The sequence below is a fragment of the Neopelma chrysocephalum genome, unplaced genomic scaffold (assembly GCF_003984885.1).
Source record: "Neopelma chrysocephalum unplaced genomic scaffold, ASM398488v2 Primary Assembly neopelma1_63, whole genome shotgun sequence".
Taxonomy (NCBI): Eukaryota; Metazoa; Chordata; class Aves; order Passeriformes; family Pipridae; genus Neopelma; species Neopelma chrysocephalum.
The window spans coordinates 8,246,932-8,273,398 of record NW_020897720.1 but is presented as its reverse complement, the minus strand read 5'-3'; the positions used below and the strand labels follow the sequence as shown (position 1 = coordinate 8,273,398).

Sequence of the window (26,467 nt, the reverse complement as noted above, 5' to 3'; positions counted from 1 at the left end):
CCCCCCCTCAGGTTTCCAAAACTGTTGATGCAACATATTTTGAATTACTTAACAGTGTCTTCCTACCTCCCTCCTGAACAGAGAGTTTGATTTACTACAAAGAGACCACATTGGTGTGGTTCTTCGGTGTCGTTAGCAGAAGAAACTATAAATGGAATCCCCAAGAGAAACTGTTTCCAGTTGCAGGAAATGCAGAAAAAAACCCTCTTATGTGTCTGTTTGAAAAAAAGATTATTCATAGTGCACCTGTAAGAAGCGGCACACGCTTACTGCTCAATTCTTTAAATGAAAATTCTCATTAATAGAGGAATACTGAGCATACATGGCACTAACAAAATATTAATGCCTCCAATTATTAACAGAGAAAAAATGCACCTTGAATATTGTGTGCCACAGTTACCTACTTGGATTGCTACAGAGCACTTAACATACTTACAAGTTCAACTCATATTTTTTAATCTAAAAAAATACTACAGTCTCCTCATTTTGATTTTGAAATGACTGGGATATGTTCAAGTTAAAGCACATGCTAAAACTAATTTGTGGAGAAATCATAAAATTAGGGGGAGGGGAGAGCCAAAGTATATGTGGAATGGGCACTGAGGCATCCTAGAACACAGACTGTAGCAAGAGGGAAAGGCACACTACAGTTTAATAAATGATTAATGAGGTGCTGACACATTAATGTAAGCACAGGGACAACCAGGCCTGCCAAATCTCAAACCTTTCCAAATTTTGTCAACAAAACACAGTTTTAATTTGGGACAGGCAAACATGGAAAATGATTTTGAGCTTTAGCTTTACCCCTTCATAGATTTTGAATTTAAATCCTGTATCAACAGCAGGGGAGACAGAGGTATGAAAGAAACACATCGGTTTACAACTTTCTTCAATGAACTTGGCACTATCAACCGCAGTAACGTATCCCAGCTCTGTGAATTATTCCTTCTGCCATTAAATAGTTCAGTTTGTGAATACTTTGGGGCTTAGTTGGTTTTTTTTTAATATTCAGAGACCAGGAGCCTGGAGATCAAGCTATTTATCCACGTTTAGCACTCGGCCTGTTTATTTGGTATAGTGCCTCACCTAATATGTCAAAATTAAGCATTGCACAACTCCTCATTTTTAACCACAGCCCATTAAGCTTTGCTAACTGATTGAGACATAGCATGTTCCTTGTGCTTTCAATTTTCTCCAGTGTATGGTGAAGGATCTGATATTTTTGCAATGTCCGCAGCATCCAGTGGCAAAGGCAGAGAAAATCTGGTTAAGATGATTTCCAGGTTTGAAGTGTGTCATTAGTGTTAAACCTGTAACTCCAGTGGTAGCAACTCTTCTGAAAGATGTAAATGGCTTGAGCACATCTTTATTTTCATCACCACTTGGTGACCTCTTCCTACGATGTGTTGACTTCTTTATTCTAGTAACCAAAAATCACTCCCAGTTTAACAAGACACTCAAAAAGGTGCCAAACTTAAAGCACATAAGTACAATACACTCAGTAATTTTGCTCACGTGCTCAAGGACAGGCCAAGCACTTAATTACCTTGTTGAATTGGGCCACAGCTCTCACTGCTATTTTTCAGTCTTTTTTTTTTTTTTTGCCTTTCCCTTCTCTGGGGATGGAGCCTCGCATGTCCAAATTCCATTATCTGGGATTCATGAAGCATCATCTCTGTCTCTTATGCAAATTTGCAATAAGACACAAGTGGCTTCAATTCAAACATGAGTGGCAGCATCCCATGGAGGCAAACGAGCAGCCTCGGCTGCAGAAGAGGCTGTGGTAACAGAATCAAACAGCATGGCAATTTCTAAGTGACTTTCAAGGTTTTCATAATAAGTGAATGTTTGGGGTTTTATGCAGTGACACAGCCTGAAAAGTTTTCTCTAAATTAAAACTTGACATGTGTCAGTTTGCAAGCAGTTGTTCTAAAACAAGAACAACAAGATAACTAGGGCACCTGGGTTTCATTAATTACAATAACATACAAAACTGTTTAGATTGTATGAATGAGTTTTTAGTTCTGAAAAATAAAATCTGGGCAGAGTTCACCCATGACACCATCTACTTAGTAGTGTTATTATTACAACTAATTGGGGTGCTATAGCCCATCCCACCAAGAACGATGACTTATTGTGATGAAGAATGTAAAACCAGACTGAGCATCTGCTCGATGGGGTTTCTGGAATAAAAAGGCAAGGTTGGACAAAGGTGATAATACATGATAACACCAAATGTTTTGTGCAATTGGGTTGATGAAACAGAGAGAGTAAATTATTTTCTTAAGGACAAGCAGGGAGTCTGTAGCACAGCTGAAAGCTCAACTCAGCTGTGTGAGTCCCTGCATAGTACTTGACTTCTCCTCCCTGACTGTCTCCTTCTGCTAATAGAGACACAACTAACACAGCCAGGGCCAGCACTGCTCCAGCATGCAGTTTTGCTGGCACTCCACACTGCTCCAGTTGTCACATGCCTGGACATCTCAGACATACAGAGAAATTTATTTCCTTCCAGGCCCACAACAGCTTTTATGTTAGACTTATCACACTCCCACATTTGCACAGAAAGTTCAGGATAAAACTTCGTAATTCATTTGTGTTTGTGAGTCTGAATGAAGTTTCACACACAGGTCGCCTGAATCAACACACACTCTGCCTCCTCCCTGTACTTTCTTAATATCTATTATATCACATGATAATCAGACAATTCCCTGCTGCAGGGAAAAAAACCAAGCCCTGAAATTGACTCAGAAAGGAAATTTTCTGCAGGGCTGGTCCTCAGATAGTGCAAGACTCTTCTCCTTGACCCTTCACTGCTTCTCCCACCAAAACCATAAACTATGTTCCAAGAACTTCTAGCAACTTTCAGGGACTGACGTGCGACAGACCACGGCCAAAAGTTGGACAAATCTCTGGGCAGCTCCAAAGTCCAGCACGGATAGGGGAATGAAGGAAAGAAAAGTCTCTGGGTTTTGTGTAAAACGAGTATGCTACTATTTAAAAATTATCTGAAAATACCTTATCTTTATGTTTTTTAACTAGAATTTTGACATCACCATTAGAGACCTTGTAAGTCGCTGGCAACATTTCAAAGGTAGCTGATAGCAAACCCTCCACTGACTTCACAGGGGCCCAGATTTCACTTGATTCCTACACAACATTGCCTCAAACATCTAGGAGCATCATATCACTGAGATACTATATGTATGCTTGGTCCTTTTCACCTTAAGAAATTATAAATGAAGCCTGGGCTCTGTAGAGTCCAGCTGTTTTATTTTAAGAAGTCTATTGCTAAAAGAGCAACAAGTTCAAACTTTAAAAAAAAAGAAAAAAAGGAAAGAAACAAAAGCATCTATTGTAAAACAATAAGCCTGGGCACTGAACAGAATGCTGCGAGCTTCAATACCACCCTCTAATATAGTAGGAGTGGTTCACTGGGCTGAAAGTGATTAATTTCTGGAAAATGCTAAGGTCACACTAATTGACATGACCTGCGTAATTAAGCAGTCTCTGTTTACACATGGAAAGCTCAACTGCTGTGAAGCTGGGTTTGTATGACAGAATGTCTTTACAAGTCAAGAGATCAACAACCTTTCCTATGTCCTACCTACCCGCCGACACAGGCTCCTGATTGCTGTTCTGAGAGAACACGCAAAGGCATCACCATATGAAAATCAGCCTCGAGCCTGGACGAGCACAAACCCAGCAGAGTGTACATGTTGTGAAGCAAGCTCTGACAGGCCCCAGGGGTGACTGCTTGGACTAAACCCCTGTGCTGCTGAGAGCCCTTTTTCCACCTTCTCTCTCAGCGATAATGCCCTCTCGAATCACAGGAGAAACATGACAGAGGGAGGAGTGTGGGGTGAGAAGCTGAGGGCTCTGCCTTGTAACACTAGCTTTTATACTGATTAATTTAATCCCTGTGGCCACATCTCCTCATTTCTGCACTTCTATGCTCAGGGACAAATAACACCCTTCTGCCTTCCAGCATTGCTGCAATTAAGCAGTTCAACAAAAGACATTCCACATATAAATAATATTGTCATTTACATAACATTTAACACTTTTATTGAAGTGTGACAATGCTGGAAAAGAAGCAAACAGGGTCCTGAATCACTACAGAAAGCAAATGTATTTTGGAGTTGTCTTCCTCTAGAGACCCATGTGGTCTATGGAACAAATCTCGTTTCTTCCTCAGTACCCTGAGGCAAAGCCACACCGACAGGCTCTACCATGTTTTCTCCCTGTGCTGTATACACTCCTCCTACCAAAAGAGGAGGTCCTTTGACTCTCTACCCCATATTTTTATTCAGCACATGCTCAGATAAAGCATTATTGTAACAGTTAAGGGATCATGTCTTCAATAAAAGGGTTGGAGCATCTATTGCTCAGTATTGCCACCACTCCACGCTGCTGCCAGCACTGGCAAAATTCATGTACAGACTATCTTCCTAAGGGACAGCAATGTTCTTGATCCCAAAAGTAGTGGTGGACATAGATGTAGCATAAAAAAATGTCTTTGGTCTTCTGAAGCTGTGTTGATACTGCAGTTCCCAAGTGCCATATGCTGCAGCAGTGGGGAAATACCAGACCAAAATATCCCAAGAAAGATACACCCAGTGGTAGCTTTTTCCAAGTTCTGACTACAGGGATGGGCCTTCATCCCACTGATGCATGTTTGAGTCTTTACTCGCTGCTAAAGAGTAACTGCTGATTTTATTAATCGCTCTTACACCCTCTTCTGCCCCTTCCAATAAACATGGTGCTCACTTAGTGTTTCCATGAAGGGAAATAGTTCTCTAGGCAGAAAAGAATGCCTCAGAGCCCCATAACCAAAAACAGTAGTGAGGTCATTTTGATTTTTTTTTTCATGCTTTCCCTTCCGGTGGAGATGACATTATCTTCAAGAGTTCTCTTGTCCAGAAAAGAAAACCCAACTACTTCCTGCCAATTCTGCTGTGACAAGAAGTCCTCGGGCAATATTTTGTGACCTTATGTTTTTAGCATCTTCCAATGAATTACTAGGTTAGTTTGGGTCAAAGTACTTCTGTCCCTAACAGCTGCTGATTTTTAAAGGAGGAAGCGTGTCTGACTGACCTGGAATCGACGCATGTCTCGAGGGTTTCCTGCATTTTTTAGGCAATTTTGGTTACATTTGAGGAAAAATTTCAAGAAGAACCTGTGGATAAAGGGAAACAGGCATTAATATCTTATAAACAGTATTACTATGTGACATCTGCACATTTGGTCCAACAAAGACTTATTTATGTTCGTATTCCCAACTCAGACAAATCATCCCACTGACCATCCAAAGAGGAAGTGGAGCTTGCAAGAGCCCCAATCTAGCAAAACATGTAAGCACACCCTAAATATTTACTAATTATTATTATTTATTATTTATTAAGCATTAATTTCATGTTTCTGTTGTATCAGAGCCATTAAATTTTGCAGTCAGTCCCTCTACCACACTAAATGGCCAGGTTCCCTGTGCCATCCAGAGCAGCAAGGAACAGACACATAATTCAGCACAGCAAAAAGAGGACAGAAAAATGTCAGATATGAAAGTTCCCTTATGTATAAATGGGGTTTTGTTTTACAAGTTCACTGTCATGTGCAAATTTTGATTTAATACAAAAATACTGAAAATGTTCCATACTGTTGAAATCTCTCTTCCATGATTAAACCCTGTTTGTGAATAAAATTAATGCTCAAATAGTGGCTAGTGAGAGCCCAAATCCCTGAGAGGAGAAGGGGGGGAAGTCTTGGTTAAAAGACTGACTTCATGGAAAAATGAAATATTTTTAATGCAGTCTATTTCCTGACCATACACAGTTCACTGAAGTAGCTATATGACCCTGACATATATCTCTAAGAAAAGACATTGCATTTTACAAAGCCAAAGAAAAAAGCAAACATTTCACTGAAAATATTTCCTTCAATGTTATGCATCAGTGGACTGTAAACTCATAAAGACAAGTCAATGAATAATAGTGGGTCTCAGATTCCAGGCTTCCTCCCTGAAAGCCAAAGTTTATCAGCCTTTTGTCCAAAATAAACTACAGACTAAGGTCTACTAAAGCTCAGCCGTGCAAAGTTTAATCCTGCAGCAAGTTCAAACCCCAGTGTAACCAGACAGCAGCATTACACATGCAATAACCACCAGTGACTAAGCAGAAGTTAATCTGCCCTGTTCCCATATCCAGGAGTGGGGTGGGGTACAGTTTGATCCTGTTTTACATTCAATCTGAAAGCATCCCTCCTTTAGCACCCAAACTGAACACTAGGTCAGCAGAATTTGCACAGACTGCCACCAAGAAAGGCAACACTGCAGGGTAAACAGCTTCAGAAAATCCCTTTTTGATGAGCAGCATTCTTTGCCCTGCTCTAGTTGTGATGCTGCCCCCCAACAAGGCAAGTTTTGGTGCTTGCTGCTCCATGTCAAAAAAATCATACTAGACAAGTGGCTACAAGGGCAAATTGAAACTCCAAGGGACTGTTTTCATTAAAGAAATGCAAGGTAATTTAGAAGGATTATAAAATGTGATGCTTGGGATTATCAAGGACTGGATCTCCTGACCCAGGGAGTCCCTTCTAGACCTGAGCTTCTAAATAAGAGCAAGCAATCAGCACAAAATAAACAGCCACCACACTTGAACAGGGGTTTGGAGACAGTGTTTGTTTACACTAAAATAAAGAACAGTGTTAGTCATTGCATTTTCTCATCAAGCAGCTTTTGATATTCAACAACGCAAAGGTGGTGCTATTTGTTGTACGTGTATGTGTCTTTTTAAGCCTCTAATGGCCAGCTGTGACAGCCTGACTCAGATTGTGTAGAAGGAGCTGTCAGCACAAATCTTGGCATCTCCAATCCAGACAACTGCTTGCCACCAGGCGAGGGTTTGTGCTCGTGCCAGAATGGATTTTGAGAGACAAGCAAATAGGGCATTAATTCTGCCAAAGAAAAACGAAAAGCGGGGAGAATTCAGGATCTTACACTTCAGATGATGGCTTTCCTGTCAACAGCTCGTCATTTAGCTCACAAGCTATGAAGGGCACGGACATCAGATCCCTCTTGCCCTAAGCTGGCCCTGTCTTGCGAAACGCTGGCAGGATCCAGAGACCACCCCTCTGCGCGACATTGCTCGCTGAAATAAAAAGCCTGGCCATCTGTTGGGAGGCAAAGACATCCCTGTCAGCTGGTGCCTACAGCCTCGAACAGGCCCTTATGTGGCAAAACCTCTCAGAGCCACTCACTCTTTGGGGAGAAGCTGGCGCTGCCCTGGGTTTACCGGGGGATTTTGGCGGCTTTGCCGAGTTCCAAGCCCAGCAGCTTTCCTCCTGTCTGCTGCAGCCCTGGAGCAACACCTTGGCTCCAAGGGGAGCTGGGACATGCAATAGTTAGAAATATCTGTGGTGACAGGCGGTGTCAGCCATGCAAACGTGGGAAGCACCTTCACGGTTTGGCTTTGCATAGCACACAAGTGATGGGCAGTGAGGGTTTGGTGGGTTGATTCAAGGCCCCCCCCCAAAAAATCGAAAGCTCTTTGTGAGGCTCTCTGGAGAAACACTGGGCCTTCCCTCCCTTTACAAAGTTTGAGCTCATGCCAATTCAAAGGCTTGGAAAATCACTAGAAAATACAAGAGTTGGCTTTTGGGTTCTGCAAAACTCTAACCCAAACTTTCAAAGTCTAACTCCATTTGCACTGTGCTATATCCCCCAAAGGCTACAGAAGTGTCACCAAAATAAACTGCAGAAGAAATGAAGCTCATCTGTTTAAACCTACCAAAAAACCTCAGGCAAGCAAGCGAGCAAACAAAACTTCCTTTGAATTAAACCAACTCCAGAAAAAAATTAACTTGAAAAAATAACTGTTTTCAGAGGAACCCCAAGCTTACACAGCCAAGTTCACTCACTGCATTTTAAGCAAAAAGTCACCAGTTTACAGAGCACATTCTGCCAAGCGCTGTATTTTAATTCCACTGAAAGACAAAACAAACTATAGGCTGCACTTTGTTTAGGAACACACCAGAGCTGGAGTCCCCCCGGCTACACAAAAGCATCCCACACTCATCCAGGCGAGAGCCAAGCAGCTCCCAAGCTGGCACAGCACGCGCCGGCTGACGGTCTCCCCCCACTTTGGCAGGAAGGTGGATGAGAACAGATTAAGACAAGGGTAGAGCAGAGCATTTTGATTCATGGGGTTCAGCCCAGTCTCTTGGTTTCTGCTTTAAACTGCTTGTTCAGGTGCCTTCATCACCTCGAGTCCGGTCCTGCCAGGCTTGCTCATTAGCAACACTTCACTCTGCAAATAGTTCAGATTTAGATTGACAGGACTGGTCCAGGAGAAGTGCCAACAGAACTGAGCTCTTTGGAAGTATAAACCTCCATCCCCGTTTGTTTGCATCTAACTTCTTCACAGAGGGTTATTTTTTTCAATTCTTTCTCCACATTTGGCAGGGCTGTATAGCATTATTAGTAACCACAGAGGATATATAGCATTAATACTAACTACTGGGGTCTGAAATTCATTTCCAAGATGAAAAAAATGTGCAAAACACAGGAGTCTCAATAAAATCTTCAACTTTAACTCTCTTTCCAAACTTATGTGATTGCTGAACACCCGCTCTTCTGCCACACAAGACTCAGTCATCAATTATATTTATTGCTACCACTGAAGGTTTATTTTTTTGCATGAATCAACCAAAACATATTTTCTGACTCCTTTCCTGACTACTAACATCCCTGGTGTGAAGAGCATTTGTGCATATGGAGCAGAGAAATACAAGCCTGCTCCATGTGATTCAGCTCAATTCAGAAACACACAAACTTTTACAAAGCTCTTGGATTTACTGTCTTATATAGGTATTAAACCAAAGGGTTCCATGCTCCACCCCTTATCCTACAGACACATGGTTGGAAGGTATGGGAGTGAAGTTTTGGGGAAAACCAGTTAATTTTAGATTGCATTTAAGTGTGCTAAGATGCAGCTCAGTGCAGGCTGCAAAAACTACTCGAGGAGTGAATTTGCTGAACAGTTAATCCATGCCATGGCACTGTGCTGCTACAAATCTCTGGGTAACTGCGAGGTCCAATGTAGAAATACAACCTTCAGCTAAATACAAACTCCCAGTCTGAATCAGGCCCCAAATTAATGTGAACTTCTCTCTGCCAGGCTCTAACAAATGGGTTATTGGCTGTTCCGGGAGTGTTCTCCCCTTTTCTCTCAGTATGACAGAAAATTCCTTTTTGGGGATGAAGATTTTTTTTTTAATAAAACTGCTGCATTCCCCCAAAGATTTTGGTGCCTCTACTTTCTGCTAAGGAGGAACTCTACCCCAGCCCTGGTTGCCACAGCTGCCTTTCCATGCTGCTACTTCCAGCTCCTGACACCAGCTCCCTTCTTGCTTCTGCTCCTTCCATCCTTGGATTCCCCTCATTCCACTGACAAATCTAGTGAGCACACTACCAGCTGGAAGTCACTCCACTTGTAAAAAATCCTCCCTGCCACTCACTGCTGCCCACATTGCCCATCACACTGCAAGACCTTTGGGTTTCTGCAACACCCTCCCCAGCAGCATCCCACACTTTGCCACTGCTAACTACCACAGGGATTTAAATTAAATACAAGGGAGAAATGGAAATTCTAGCAATGAAGATGTAAAAGGATTTTCCCCTCATACTTTTCTTGCCACTACAAATTAGTACCCATGTTAATTAAAAATAACTGAAGAGTTAAATTAAAGAAAGCAAGCTCTGACATGATCAACGTTTGCTCTTCTGTCACTCCCCTGAATTTAAAGGAACTCAAACATGAAGGTTTAGCAGGAGGATTTTCTTGCCATTGCCACAATAAATAGGTCTGTGGAACGAGAAAAAAATAGTTGGAAAGAAGACGTGCTGCATTCCTGATGCTGAAGAAAAGCTTGTTTGTTCCTGATACATTGGAGAAGTTGTTCAAGAACAGTTCCTCCATGTGAAAATACGACAGCTGTCATGCTGCCAAGGTCAGCCAGACCAGTGGCTATCCAGAGAGTGAGCGCTGGTTATACAACTTAAACCTGGCTAGGGCAAACAAAATTGACAAAACACACCTTTTCTGAGGTATAAACACATTTGAGAGAAAAAGGGCAACTTTAGACTCCTGGATGAAACATAACAGTAAGTATATGTGGGTTTGTAAAATTAGTAAAACCAAAATACATGGGCCAGGGCGACAATTAGCAACTTTCCATCAGATAAAAGGATTGCATGCCCATTCTGTACGGCACACCAATTCAGCAGAGTACTAAATATGTGCATAAATTTAAATACACAAGCAGTACTGATGGAGACAAAGCTACTACTCACATACTTCAGCACCTCGCAGACCCAGCTCTGCTGTCAGCCTACGTGGTACTACAAATACAGCTGTCTCAAACAACATCTGATGGGTGTTTTAGCTGTGGTGCAAACATAGTATATCAAGAAGTATCAAAGCCCATCCAGGAGTAAGCCCTGTGTGTAGTGCCTCTGTTTTGTTTGCTTCTTCAGGGTTTTCTGTGCGCTTTTCACACACTTCTCTCTTTCTCAATCAGTAACTTCTTCTGCACCTCCTGGTAACTTGATCTAGTTAGTAACTTACCACTAAAATAAAAATATAGAGAAAATGTGTTGCTTAATGCAATTTAACTTGGAAAAGTAAATAATCAAAAGGTAGCGAGAGAAGGTTTAGATTAGATATTGGGAAAAAATTCTTCCCTGTGAGGGTGGAGAGGCCCTGGCACAGGTTGCCCAGAGAAGCTGTGGCTGCCCCATCCCTGGAAGTGTTCAAGGACACGTTGGACAAGGCTTGGAGCACCCTGGTCTAATGGAAGGTGTCCCTGCCCATGGTAGGGGGTTGGAATGAGATGATTTTTAAGATCCCTTCCAACCCAAACCTTTCTATGATTCCATGATTCTATGAAATGCCTCTTCAGAAATTTCAGAAGGATAAAGTTGAGTTTTTTCCTTTTCAAGTTGACTCTTCTAATCAAAACTCCTATCTTACAATGGAAAATTCCAAACTTATTAAAAAAATAAGTTAAAATATTTTTTTCTTGAACAATAATTTCTTTAATTTTTCAGCATTTTAAAACTTTACTTTAAGAAGCACTTTTTAACTCCCCTTTGCCATAGAAAAATTGACAAAATAATGGAATTTCCTACACTAACCCAGCTCTACTAATAAATGCAGAGAAAGGAGGGGGGGGGAAATTCCTTAGTATTTAAGGTATGAAAATTCATATTACTAACAAGCCTATTGTTGCAGTTTTCTATTTTGGAGTGGGGTTTTCTTGGGTTTTAGGGTTTTTTTCCCCTTAGACCTTTTCACATACAACTCACTGATTATGTCAGGTACCCTATTCACAAAAGAATAATTGAGACTGATATTTACCAACATGAGGCTGCACATGGAAATCAAATACAGGCATGGGGAAAACCTCCTATTACCCACATGTTCACAGCTGGATTTTACTTGGCTCTTTAGTCAATAAACAGCAGTAGCTACCTTTTGTGGCATTTTTACAACAGGAAATTTATTCTGCAGAAGAGAAATTAAACACCAGATACAGCCATCTAACTCTCTTCTAAACATAACCTCTTGAGTTGTCAAATATCCTAATTAAGAAAAAAAAATCCTAAATCTGCCCTCTGTGGATGCAGAGTTCTCACTGATTTAAAATGGAAGCAAATTCAGACATGCTTTTTGCATTTTCGGGATGTTAAACAATTCACTGGATTGCAAAACAAACAAACAAACAAACAAACACAAAGCCTAGACTCAAAGCCTGGAAAATTATTTATTTTACTAGAGAATATATATCTTCTTCCTGAACTGCAGAAAAGGTCCAGAAAAAGGCAACATGACAAGGATAATAAGCCTCAAGCAGTTGAAATCTGTTGACAGAGATTCTTCAGGCAGTGCCATAATAACAGAAACAGAATAGTCTCCTCCGTTATTTTTGTGAACTTGCTCTGACTCCAGCACTACCAGGGTTTGCTGTTATCAGTACAGTAAATATTCAGCTCAGCACAGCAAATAGCTGAGGAGGCACCCACATAATCACCAAATCAGGAGGCAGGACTGCCCAAACCAGCCTTAAATTACTCATTGCTCGCTTCAGCAAGTGTTCCCAGTCACTTTTCCTCAGGTCTGTGTGTTCTGCACAGTGAAGCACAGCATATCAATTTTTCATCTTGCATCTTCTGGACTTCTCCAGCTCTCTGATACTGAGTTATAATGCATCAGAGAAATTTAGAGTAGTTTGGGAAAGTGTGTTTGGCATTTTCTCCCATGAGTGAGTTAAAATCCCAGAGAGACTGTTTTGGTTTATTTTCCCAGACTTTTAATAAGAAAAGAAAGAGATAACACCATCAAAAGACAACATCATGAAACAGAATTAAGAATAGTCCAGAGGCAGGTTTGAGTGCTCAGTTTTCTGTAATTTAATTTTGCCCCCAGGTCTGACTTTTTAATATTTTTTTTTCCTTAAAGTAGTAAAAATCTGAATTTTCCTATATCTCCTTACTTGTGCCCAGCTCCATTACCTAAAAATTTATTAAATTTGAACTGCAGCTACCTTCATATCACATAAAACCAAAAAAGTTGGAAGGAGTTTACACCATCTGTGTGCAGAATATATACCGTGTGTTTGGTTTATGGCAGCTCTATCCAAGATATCTGAACGTACACACACCCTTTACCTTGACACAAACAGCACAGTGAGATCAGCAGAGGAGCACTCGAGCCCCGTGCACAGCTCAGCTCTCAGCTTATACAGCACAGAAACCTCCCAGCTCTGCCTTTCTTTGCATACTTTAAATCACAGATTGCTCTTTACGAGCTGATGGGCCAGTGCTTTAGCTGAAATTGTGACAGACTTTCCAGCATTGAAGTATTTTATTATCAAGTGAGTACAGTTCCACAACCAACAGAATTTATCCTGATTTATTTAGCAAACCCCCCAATATTTTATCGATTTGTTTCAGTTTAACCACTTTTCCTTCACTCTTCCCCTATTTCACTCCTGTTCCACTCCTCAAATACCAGGGCATAAAAGCAGGTTAACTATTTTTAATTTTTACTAAAGACATTAGACTTCAGTCACTGGAAAAAAACTATAAACCAGCTCTGTGGTCCGTCATAGTTCACACAATGCCACTGAATTAGCAGCCCTGCCAGAGTCATACTTTTCCTAAAAGAACCTCTGTTCAGTGTAAGTGATGACAGATAACAGCATTACTGTTATTGTAACACGATATGAGTATTTGGTTGCCTGCTACCTCAAGGTAAACTCCTGTAACTTTAGCATGGTCACCAAAAAGCAGCAGCAGTATCAAAGTCAGGGTGTGTTGGAGAGCAGTGCTAATCCAGCCATCTGAAGCTGCTTTTCTCACAGCAAGCATGGGACCCTAAAACGTGTCACCTTGAGCTGAGGGTGCTGATGACATGTTTCTTTCATCAGCTTCCTGAGAAAGTTATAAAGATTCACATGGTGAATGTTTCACGTGTGGGAAACACATTTCCCACCTTTCCCTGGATCGGGCACATGCAAATCACCTGTAAAATGATGTGCAATCTGCTCACAAATACAATAATCAATGATTCCTCAAACAACCTGACACCAACAATATCCTTAAATAACATCAACATACCAGTGCTATCGCCCAAATCTGCAAAACTCAGAGGGTGAGGCTGTTTAAAGGACATGTGCATTATACCCTCTGGCCAGAGTCTGAGCCTCTAAAGCACTGAGAAAAGTTTCTGCACAAACAGACGTGAAGTGCTACTCAAACCCCACCTGAACAGATGCATCCTGGAATGCTTACACGAGATGTAGACATGGTGTAACAACAGTGTTCTCTCCTGAGACCTGGCTCAGAATCTGCTCAGGTTTGTTCTCAAGATTTTTTTTTAATTTTTTTTTAAGTGGAAAATCCTTTATGTTAAAAAAAATGAAGAAAAAATGCCAAGAGGTCTGTTTAGACTGACATGGAAATTATTTTTCACCAGATTTATGTGCAGGACTGATGGCCTGAAGAGCGAGAAACAACAAAGAAAGATGCCATTAGGCCTCTTGTTTACAATGACGTGTAGTGTACACCAATAATGAATCAGAAGAACATAAGAAATGAAGAAAGTGGTTACTGAGTTAATTCATGTCTCAAAAACACTAAAAATACACAACCCTAGGAGTTTCCAGCCCCAGAGAAATGCAACAGAAACTTTACACGTGCAGAAGTGTGACCACGAGATGCTGACTGTGGACAAGCTCAGGGGCTCTCGGCTGCAGCTGCTCCAGTGCCTCAGGATCACCACCCGCAAGATATACCTTGCAAGACTGTGGGATTTACTGCTGGACTGACACTCCAGTCTCAGTTCTTGCATCACTAAATCCTCAGGAGAACTGCAACAGTGATGGACAATTTAGAAATGTGACTGTAAATCTCCTGTTCACACAATCCTGCTGTGAAGCTGGGTGGAACTTACCTCACCTGACCCATCTCAGTGATTAAAGAAAAGTATTTGGGAAGTGTCAGTATGGTGAGAGATTGGTTGCATCCCCTCCTAAGACAACTTGGGCTTCAAAGAACAAATTAAGTGTTTGCTTCAAGTAAAGTAGCAGCAGTGAAGGACCTTATGTGAGGGAGAAAAAAATTCACAGTAACTTAAAGTTACTGAAAACTAACTTTTAACAAATTAAAAACTAAACTAAACTGGGAACCTGGTCAGAGTAAGTGACAAAGAACAGTCTAACAAGAGATGCTGCTAGGAGATCTGATTTTACTTTTTGTAATAACCTTTTTTGGTTCTCTTGAAAAAAAAGGAAAAAACAATTAAAAGGAATCTTTTAAATAAACTAGTAGTGTAAGTCTATAATTAGCTGTCCAGAAAAAAAAAGCAAATGTATATTTGTATTTATACAAGAAGAGATCAAGTGGAAAAATGTGGAAGAAAGTCAAGTGCTGCCTTCAGCTCCTGCCCACAAGCTGGACATTCCATCCAGGGGTTCCCATTGTTTCATGATATTTAAGAGAATAAAGCCTTCGTTTCCTTTGCAGCAGGGAGCTCTGGCAATGAGCACTGGATCCGGAGTATAGTGGCTATTTTGAGTGCTGGAAGGAAGCAAAAGGCTGTTTTGTGGAAAGGCGGAGGTGCTTTGTTTGAGTTGTGCACGCGGTGCTTCAACAACAGAAGATATTCCAAGGGTACTTGCAGGGAATCCTGAAATGGCTTCAGGTATAAAATCCTGCAGATCTTTTCGTGTCTGTAGGGGCAAGCAACCAGACACTGTAAAATTCATTGGGATTCACCACTGGAGGGGAAAGACTGAAAGAGGAAGGGTAAAAGAGAGTTTCTGATGTGCTAGGCAAGAGGATCACACTATATCTAATGCTGGAAATGTCATCAATAAATATTGCATATGTCTCCTACCTTTAACATGACATTGAAAGAGCTTAATTAACCTTAGAAATAATGACCTCGGCAGCAGACATGTAGAATCCAATCATATCTGCTCATATCACAAGTTTTGGATTAAGTACTTCAGAGCTTTTCTTAAAGCAATGAGCCTTGAATATGTAGGAAAAAGACTTTTGCTGATGCACTCTTCTGTGCCAGAGAGATGTGGAAAAGGCATTGTAGCCTATAGCTACAAAGTTATCTCTTGCACCAGTCGGGAAAGGTGATCCAGCTAATAAGAATATTTTCTCTGCCCTTCAAACTATCATCCAGTGAGGGTACCCAAGCTGAAGGACAAAACCCCAAAACTAGAGTAGAATTCAGATCAGGATGCTGGTGACAAGTTAGAACTGGAGCAAGGTAAAAACATGAGTTGGCTGGAATGATGAGAAACAGCATATTTAGCACAGAGTTCAACAAACCAAGCCATTGTAAGGACAGAGGCACAGCATTAGATACCCTACACAGGGGAGCAGAGAACAGCTATGGGCATCTTCCATGTGTGTTAAAACACAGTCAGGACTTGGGATCTCTCCTGTTTTCCTGGGTGTCTGGTTGTGTCATTGAGATGCCTTTCTGTGTGAAAGCAGGGATGATAACTGTGATCAGTAGGATTTACATCCACAAAACACAGAACATGAGGGTCTACGAAGTACTATATCAGCACTGCAGAATTATTACTTTTCTGTATTCCTGCAGAGGACAGCATCAGCAATGGAAAAAAGGTTTACAACGAGCAGTTAAGGAACCTTGCCAAGCAGTCAGGGCAGAAAGATAAAAGTTGTTGTTCATCTACATCTTACCAATGAAAGTTACAATTCAATGGAGTAGGAAGTACTTGCAACTTAACAACCTTTTACTCTTTAGTTCTATTTTATGTTCTATTGTTCTTCTTTTGAGAGCAATTGTGCTGGCAACTGGCAAAGAGTAAAAAGCATCAGAAAAAAACTTACAGCTGCTCCCCCTCTATCACCTCCCTGGAAGAAAAATAATTCCTCAGTAATGGAAACATCATCAGCAAATTTCATCCAAAATCTTTTTAACTAGACAGTAGTTTAAATTCATCAAGAACTCGACATGAGTACTGAATATTGATTGTTCTCTTTTCACTCAAGTCTGTAGCTCTGATAAAGTTCCACTAAAGACATAATTGCATAATAGGTAACTTAAAACATGTTATCATTTCTATAATACATACATTTCACTAATTAAAAGGCTGAAAGCCTTTCAGATGACTGGCTAAACAATGTGATGACAAGATCAGGGTCTGATCTCAGAGATATTAATATAAAGCTAGAGAAAACACAAATTTTCATCTTTTCTAGTGAGTTGAGACTCCAGGCCCAGAGCTAACTAGTTCAGGAAATAAACCCACAGTCATGTGCCTAAAGGCTTAATGAACCTCATTAGCTGAACATACAATATCAAGTTAGGGTACGGAGGGAACTGGTGGAAGAGCTCCCCAAGCCACTCTCCCCATCATTTATTATCCTTCCTGGCTAACCAGGGAGGTCCCCCACATCTGGGGGTTGACCAGTGTGACTCCCATCTGCAAGAAGGGTCAGAAGGAGGATCTGGGGAACTACAGGCCTGTCAGCCTGACCACTGTGCCAGGGAAGGTTATGGAACAAATTATTGTGAATGTGATTACATGTCATGTACGGGACAATCAGGCCCAGCCAGCACAGGTTTCGGAAAACTTCATCACTCTCTACTAGCACCTAAAAGGAGGTTGAACAAGGTAGGGATCAGCCTCTTCCCCAAGGCAACAAGTGACAGGACAAGAGGAAATGGCCTCAAGCTGCACCAGGGAATGTTCAGATTGGACATCAGGAAGAATTTCTTCACTGAAAGGGTGGTTAAGCATTGGAAGGGGCTGTCCAGGGAGGCAGTGGAGTCACCATCCCTGGAGGTGTTCAAGAAAGGACTGGACATGGCACTCAGTGCTGTGGTTTATTTGACAGGATTGTGTTCAGTCAAAGGTTGGACTCAATGATCTTGGAGATCTTTTCCAACCCTAATGATTCTATGATCCTAAGTTTTAAACCCCTGTTTAATCTCCAAATAAAAATCAAGAGGGAGTTTGAAGAAATAATGTGAAGTCCCAGTGACAAACTTATGAGCAGATACTTATGTGTTAGACAACATGCTAAAATACCCTCACAACAACTTGTCAAAAATAACCACCAACTAACAGACAACCCTGACAATATAGTGCTCAGTGCTTGATTCAAAATCAGGAGGAAATGTACACTATCACATACAAGTTCTATGTGACTTTGGTGTCTATTAAATGAAATAACATTACTCCAAGTTGGGAAGTATGACTCATTCTGATTACAACTGAATGACCACGTTTCTACCCTCAAAGATTTCTTCCACTGTGCAGAATAACTGCAACAAGTGCAAAATTATTGCACTGTTCCAACCCCTGCAGTGAAGCTTTTCTGCCACCCTGGAGCTGCAGTGTTGCCTATCTACAGCCAGCTTTAGCCTTGACACCTTCTGAGCGCTCCAGAAACTTTTTACACAGAGTAAGTTCATGAATATAAAGAGCTTTGGCTCACTGTATTTAGGAGAGCATGAAGATCCCTTCATCTTAAAGATTCCCAATGCTCAGTACAAGCAGCTACCTGGAACTAGCAAGGACACTGAGGAGAAAACTTTCATCCTTTCAGTAAGTGTCTTGGGACTTATTACAACTACAGGTGGTCAGACACTTGACTTTGTGTCTCTCCTGAAAGACAGCACCTCCAGGAATGCAGCATTCCCTAGTGTGACACCTCTTCAGCAGCATCTGAAAGGGAAGTAAACCTCCTACTGAGTCACCAAACACTGCTTCCCACACTAGTGAGGCTTTTCCTTAGAGGACTCTTCTTTTAAAATAAAAAATTGTCAGTCTAGTGATGCAGTGCCAATAACTCCATGTGCTGTTGCTTTTTTATATCCTGAAGGTTGCTTTTAAAAAATGGGTTTCATTACATAACACGTTACAGCAAACTGATGTCTCACAAGTTTGGGACTGATTTTTTTTTTTTTTTTGCAACTGGACATGGTCTTCTTGATCTCCATCCGGTCATTTAGAATGTTCACTGACATGTCACTTTTAAAGTAAGAGTGAATTCCTGTCTGAATTCCTTGGTAACATTTTTAGGTTATTTTTCAAATTCCAATTCCAAAGATCACAAAATAATGAGGAAAAAAATAAATATTTCTTTTCCTTTATCAAAGGAATCTTTGTATTGAATTATAGGCAATAATGCATTAGAGATACAGAAACCAAGAACGGAAGGGGAGCTGGCAGAATACCCACAAAAATGCCCTGCCTTCATCCCACAGAGCAACATGCCTTTAAGTTGTCCAGGCACAAAAATTTCTGGAATTTTAAATATGTTAATAGCTCAAAGTAATGATGACTCCAAGCCAAAACCCCAAATTGGAAAGTTCCTGAGCTCTGGGCAACATTCACTCTGCAGTAGGGAAGGAATGAAACAGAAATTCAGAAGGCAACATGCACACCTTTTGTGAAGTTCTAATCTGAGGTTGGCTTGGGGCCAGAAATAACCAGTTGAGACCTTGCCTTGGAGACCTGAGCTCAGGACCAAAAAGTATTTAGAATGAAATGGAAATGTCTTCCTGAAATGCAATAAAGGCTGGTTTCTCTCTTGTTGCACTGTCTTTTTCCAAACTATCTCCACCCGTTACCTCTTCCAGGACGTTGGCAAATGGCACCCCTTAGGCTGTATAAATCTCTGCAGAAGGAACAGCATAATTTTTCTCCCATCACAAACCTTCCAGTCTAATATTTGACAGCCTAGATCAGGTGCTGTCCAAACATTTATTAAAACATTTTAAATGATGAATATATCCAATTATTACTATTAATGCAGCTAATACTGACTAATGAGGGGGAAACATACTAGCTTGTGTCCCGCAATTCATTACCCCTGCCTTGTCAACAATTCAAAGCCCAAAACCTAATCATCCATACCGGGCCCTGTTATATTTCACACGTCACATTTAATAAGTCACTCAGTGCCTATAAATTAATGTAACATGTCGGCGTTTATGAGCGCAGCTTTGTCGCTGTTAACAAATGATGTGCTGGCCTGGTCTGCTGCAGCTCAGCAGTGACGAATGATGGAGGATGATTTCTCTCCAAACTATAAACTGCACACTGGGGACCACAAGAAGACAGAGCTACACGTGCACACGTGGGCACGTGTGTGCACACAAGTACACACACACTGCGTGTGGAAATGGTGTAGGGTGTAGATAATGTGCACCTGAAAGTGCTGTTACAGGTATATTTCATGCATTTTAATGCAGAATACTTTTCAGCCTGGTCATTATATTTTATCAACCTATATCTATTCAGACATGCATATATATGAACACTAGATACCACACAGTATTATAGGAATGCATAAAAAATCTTCAGCAATTTTATCAAAAACACATCTACTGTATATATCATGTTACAATTTCACTTGCACTAGTTTAAGCCAAGCAAGTTTACAGATACTATCATTTATAGAATACTACATACAAGTGGGGCCAGATCTTTGGTTTGACTTACAATTAGCCTGAACACCTGTAATATTTCCATTCTTAGTGCTTCCATAGCCAACCACAACTTGAAACAGAAATGAAACACCGTAGAGTTGTATTGCAAAATGTGATGCTAAACTGCAGATGACTGGCAGAGCACCAATAGTTTCTTTACTACTTCTTGAGCAAAACTGATTTTTTTTTAAACAGCATGTATAATGTGTAACTTAATAACTCAAAGGAACAGAGTACATGAAGAAAAAAATGTGCATGTGATATACATGCATATTTTAATATCCTTCTTCCTATTTTCCTGCAAAAAATGTAGGCATTGGAAGGTAACAGGGAAAATGTCGGTGTCTTTTTGGTTACTTTGGTTACAGCTGGAGCAGGTTCAGGAATGATGAAAGACATCTGGATCTACATACAGCTGCATTAAAGTACTATATGCAGTAATAAAACTGCATGTTGCAAATGCACACTGTGGCCAGGAGGGAAGTTGTCACTGGAAGCAGCTTTTATAGAGCTCAACTGGTTTGTCAGCAGCAGAGGAAGAAGACAGATAAGGAAAGGACCTCTGAGAGCTGAGCTCCTCAACCCTTGGAAGCTGACTCTTACCAAAGCACAGACCAGAACCCCAGTTTTGGCTTTGTAACAAAGCTTTCCTGACAGTAATGCCAGTTTTACTCTTATGGTCTCTTTTACATCAGTGTATCCTGTTACAGCAACACATTCCTTATGAAACAAAACATACTGGAACACACACAAAAATTTGAAAAGTTTAACTGAGATGTGAATGCACTGGTGATGAGCCCACAGCCGGTCTAGGAGTGATAGATCTGAATGAATCATAGAATATTCTGATTTGGAACAGATCCATAAGGATCATCGAAGTCCAACTCCTAGCCCTGCACAGGACAGCCCCAAGAATCCTACCATGACTGAATATTCTTTCTGAATTTTTTGCCCCTATTTGCCCTGTGAAAAATGAAGATTTGTGGGAAAGAATCATGTCTGAGAGTCTGCCAGTATGAAAAAACTCTTAGAGAAAAACCTCCGGTGTGTCAAAACATCATCTTGAGAAAGTTCATAAATGAAAACTCTTCACTTATTTCCAGCAACCATAACTCAATGCTTCCATGTCCATTGAAGCAGCAATACTGAACAACAGTGAAGGATAAAGTAATCCTTTTTTTTCCAAAATCAATCCTCCCTGGAAGGGCCACCCAATGGTTGAAGGACTAGACCAGGGCTCAGAAGACCTAGATTCCTGTCTCTGCTTCATATACTTTGTAAGCCGCCCAGTTGCTTTTAAGCTGCTAAAGATGCAATTAAGCCCTCTTGAAAGTCCTACTGCACATTTTACTGCACCTTTAGAAGTCAAAACACCTTTATAAATCTACTTTTAAATCTCTCTGTGTCTTCTGTTCCCATCTTTAAAATAGGGATCATGACACTTCCCTAGCACACAGGTACTGTAAGGATAGATAAAGACAAAGACACTTTCTAAAAGGTGTCACACACATCCAGGATTCTCTCATGTATTGTTGGCATAAAAAAAAAATCTTAGATACTTTTAAAGACTTCTGATATATAAAGGGGGATTTCATAGGCTTTAAATGTCTCTAAGAAAATTATTCTGTCTATACAGGCAGTACCAGTGAAAGAACCACACTTACCAATTTGTTTTTCTAGGTCATGTGCCAGTTTTTTGGCACTTCATACCTTTAGACTAAAAGAGATTGTAAAATTCCATTGAAAGGCCTGAGCATTGCTGCTCCTGCACTCCATGTAACTGGGCACTACCTGGTGCTGAAGGAAACTGTTTCAGAGTATAGTCCAACGTCAGCTCCCCAAGATATGAAATATTTTAACAATTTCACTAAAGAAAATTTACTTGGTAATTGTCTAATAAGGTGTTATTTTCTCAAAGAGCAATACTGTATTCTAGCACCTAACTCAGAAATTATACAGTGCTAATCCTCCCTCCAAGTGACTCTGGGAAGTTGAGACCACTGTACCTGAACAAAACCAAATTATTTCAGTAGTTCAGCAGTAAGGCGCCCGCATCACTTGTTTTTTTAATCCCATTCTCCTCACTCTCCTGTCATTCATTTACCATCTTTAGGCGTTTCAGTTACAAATTTTGTGGGGCAACATTTGTATAGAAATCTGACCTACCAGAGGCCACCAGATACTACCACAAAATACACAATAGATAAGAACAAACTTCATCATTTCTCTTTTTTTTTCCTTTCATACATATTAAGCTCTAAATGAGCAGGAAAAACAAAAAAGTAAGCTGAGGGCTAACATGAAAGCTTAGTACTGTCTGCATGTCACAGCAGCCACACTTAGCTCTGAAAACTTATAAAATTCCATAAGAAAGGTGAAGATTCCAATAAAGCCACCACACAGGCACTGCTGGAGAAAGCCTTAAAAAAGGGAAAAAGTAGAATTACCCTGTTGCAAGGGATTCATGGAATCTCTGAAATTTTGAAGAAAAGAAGAGAAATCTACATGACAATAACGTTGTTTCTTTCTCTGAGGGACCCTCAGGGCTCTCAAAATCATACAGAAAAGAACACAGCTCTTTTCAATTCAGCCCATTGTAGAGAACGGTGAATGTCACAAGGTTTATTTTATAATGATTTATTATAAAGAAAAATAAGGGCTCAGGCAGAGACATATTTTCTCAAGAATTTATTATTCACCAAAATGGTTTGTTTTGCAGAAACATTTCTTTTTGCTCTATTTTTTCCTGGCAGTTCCTTTTGGCTTCATCCTAGATGTGCCTTCATCCCCACTTTCCTTTGAGAGGTAAACTTTCAATCTTCCCCTCTTCTGTTACCTGTGGTGCTCAGACATTCCCCTGAGCAGGGATGTCCATAATAATCCATAATCACTGCTAAGCTTCCAAACACCTTTTCCTTCTTGCACCACACCTGCCTGGCTCCTCCCTTCCAAAACATCAGAGATCCCTCAGACCTCTGGAGAGACAACAGAGCAAAGCACTACCAATACAAGACTCAGTCCACTGCCACCAGAGGCACAGGCACACGCCTGAATCCCACAGTGAGGATCTCCTTGGATCATTGCTGGGGAACATGGTGGAGCCCAGGAGGGCAGGAGCAGCCCCAGCCTGTCAGCTGGAGCAGAGCTGGTGCTGGTGTTTGGGAACTGGCTCCCTCAGGGAAACAGCCAAACAGAAACTCAGCTGGAAGAACATCCTTCCTAATCCCTGTGCGAGCAAGAAATCAGCTGCACTGAAATGAAGGGCTTTAACCAGCTCTCCTTCCCACCTGTCTACATGAACCAGCAGCTCTACAAAGACCCTTGCTGGGTGTGTTCTGCAGGATCCTGTGCTATTCCAGAGCCACCAGCAGCCTTCCTTTCCTAGATGTCCCTATTGCACTTCTCTATTATAGCAGGGACACAATTTATACTCTTTTATTTATATTCTTTATTTATACTCTTTAAAAATTATGCTCTTAACCATCAAGCCAGTTAAGGAAAAGCCAATATTAAGTGACTTCATGAAAACTTGCAAGAGGCTTTGGGAAAAGAAAGGAAGGTATTACAGTGCATGGCTCTGCAAGTGACTGAATTTCTACTCCGAGAATTATTTCCTTCAATTAGAAATGCAGAAGGATTTAAAAAATTAAAATAAAAACTACCTCAGCTGCATTTTCCACACAGAATTAGCACTTGTTTCAGAAAGTAAATAAACCAAAATCTGAGCAGGCAAAGAAAACTCCAAGAGCATTATGTGTCCAACCTAAACTGATGCAATTCCACATGTTCTGTGAAAAAATAAAGTCAAAAGTAGGTCAGAAAAGCTGACAGAATTAATCACTGAAGAGATGAATAGGAAATTTGATGGAAATAAGATCACTTTTCATGATGAATTCATAGTCAGCACTTAATTGAGTACAATGAACTTGAAAATACACTTGGTGAATGTCTGCATTAGCTGGACTTCTGAATGTTTGTAGCAGTTAAGATACACAAACTGATCAATAGTGTAAAACAAAGGAGCTCAGGTATGCATGTGTACTCATACATCACTTCAATAAATTACCCTGGGTGTTACAACCAGAGGAAGGGAGGGGGGTGGATTTAGAACAATCATTTTGGGATCAAGAGCTAAATCATTTCAACCACATCTTGATTTCTGCAAAACTCGGCAGGAATTATGAGGCTTAACAGCATCTCAACAATTAGCATATTATAAATACAAAAATGATATATTAAAGCGAGAGGAGAAAAAGGCCAGCATTTTACACCTACAGTAATATAATTCCACTACTTAATGCAAAGTAACAGGCATTAGAGTGTTTGGGATCCTCTTGTATAGTGTTATCTGTTCTATCAGTAAATGAGACTATGTGAACAGTACAACCTATAAATAATTCAAGGCCTGAGATGGCAATTATAGAACCATGCACAACCAGCATGAATATTTTATGAAGGCTAAAACAGCCCTCAGAATGAATCATGGATAGATGAACACACACACATACACACACACTCAGCTGTTGGCCAAGTATTGCTTCCAGACATGGCTTATATCTGATCCTTAGCACATCTAAAAAGAAAATTCCTGAACCCAAAAGTCAGAAGTTACATCTCTTTTGTTATATATTAAAAGATATTTAAAAAATAAATAAAGTGACTGAAGACAAAAAAATGTTATGTGGGTGAAAGAAAACGTTTGTTTCTTTTCAAAGATTCTGGTAGGAATTCTAAACAACTTTTTCCTATGCACAAAACGTGGCTGCCAAAAGCCAACCACGATGTACAAAATGAGGGCCTGGAAGGGCTGTGCAGTGCATTGGTCTGCAAAATCTGCCCCTAAAGGAGGACTTGCCTACATAGAGATATTTTCCAGTAGAGATATACTGGTATAACTCCCCATATGGGCACTATTATTGCAGCACAAGAGCATTCACATGGGAGTTACAGCAGTATAACTACTCCAGCATAATTATACGGGTGTAATTATGCCAGTAAATTTCCCTGTATTAGCAAGCCCAGAGAAAACCTCCCTGTAAGGAGCATGGCACTGCTGCATCCTGCCCCAGCACACAGCAAAACACTTCTGGGAGCAAAGCTCCCCAAATCCTGCTCCCAAGTTAGAGCATTCAGTGGCACATGAGTAAATTAATACCACACTGGCAAAAAAATAATAAAAATATAATCTTTTACATGCATATCATGCACATTGACTCAGAGACATGTATGTGCACACTTACACGCTCTACATATATTTATATTATATATAAATATACATAGATTTATTTATATGAAATTACATTTTAGAACTTATGTGTTATAAACACTGTCTGATTAGTGCACAGATCACGTCTTTGAAATGAGGATGTGTAATTTCTCCCATTTTCCAACTGGTGGAACTAGAATACATAGTTAAAACACCACCAGCTATTAAAAGAAAGTGGGCTGGAACCTGAGTGACCATCAGATATCTCTTCTATGCCAAATATCAACACGTCTTTGATAGCTTGAAGATTTCTCATGTAGGAATACAAATTACGAGACTGGATTTGGGTGCATGGCAGTCTACACACGTGCTTGAGAAATAAAGATTAAGATTGAAAACAGAAAAATGATAGGACTAAGGAGGCAGCATCAGATGGTTCTTACTAATCTTAATACATTTCTGACTTTTTTTTTAATTATTTTTCAAACTCTTCTTGGGTCTTTCATTCACATCTAAAAAAGGATCTTTTAAGGCTACAATTTAAAGCGATGCATTGCAGACAGGCTGCCGAGTCCTGCTGCAAGGATGTGCCCATGAATAGGGTCACAGTGTCACAGACAGCACAGAGAGCACGAACTCACCCACCTCACGGCCTTTTCCTGCACGACCCCTATAATTTTGTGGGTTTGGCAAACACAAGGGGCAATTGTGTCAGCCAGGGTCAAGCTGCCATTGTGGGGGGTTTGTGGGCAGGATCGGTATCTGAGGGAGAGGGGTTGTGTCATGCTGGGTCAAGACACTGCAATTGTGGGTGCCAATTTGGCAGCTACTGGGTGGGTTGCAGTTGTTTTCCAGAGCCCAGCATGAAGGTGGCTCTGGAAGATTTAGGTTGAACTGAAGCTGTTTCTAGAAGGTTTGGCACTGAGAAGAAAGTGAATTCAGTTGAAGGAAGTGGGGAGATTGCAGAGAGACAGAGAATCTGGGAGCTGGATATCTGTAGGGGAAAATCCAGCTTTAAAGGGACCAGTGCCTTCAGCAACGTTTATTGCCATGAGTATAATATTTTACTCAGCAAGTAGATGCATTTTCTCCAGCAGAAGAACCTGGAAAACAACACATCCCTCAGTGTGTGCCCCCATGACAAACTTGTGTATCAGGGGAAAGATTTCATCAGCAGGTTTTACAGCCTAATTCAGCTTTGTTTGCAACCACC

At 40.7% G+C, this 26,467-nt stretch overlaps 1 protein-coding gene across 8 annotated transcripts in view; it reads right to left on the bottom strand.

The window, feature by feature from the left end:
- EBF1 (EBF transcription factor 1) overlaps positions 1 to 26,467 on the bottom strand; it is a 274,437-nt gene that overhangs the window by 96,199 nt on the left and 151,771 nt on the right. For all 8 annotated transcript variants that reach the window (XM_027682769.1, XM_027682771.1, XM_027682772.1 and 5 more), the window contains exon 7: positions 5,098 to 5,179. In XM_027682769.1, the coding sequence (XP_027538570.1) occupies positions 5,098 to 5,179 (82 nt within the window). The remainder of the gene's footprint in view (positions 1 to 5,097; positions 5,180 to 26,467) is intronic.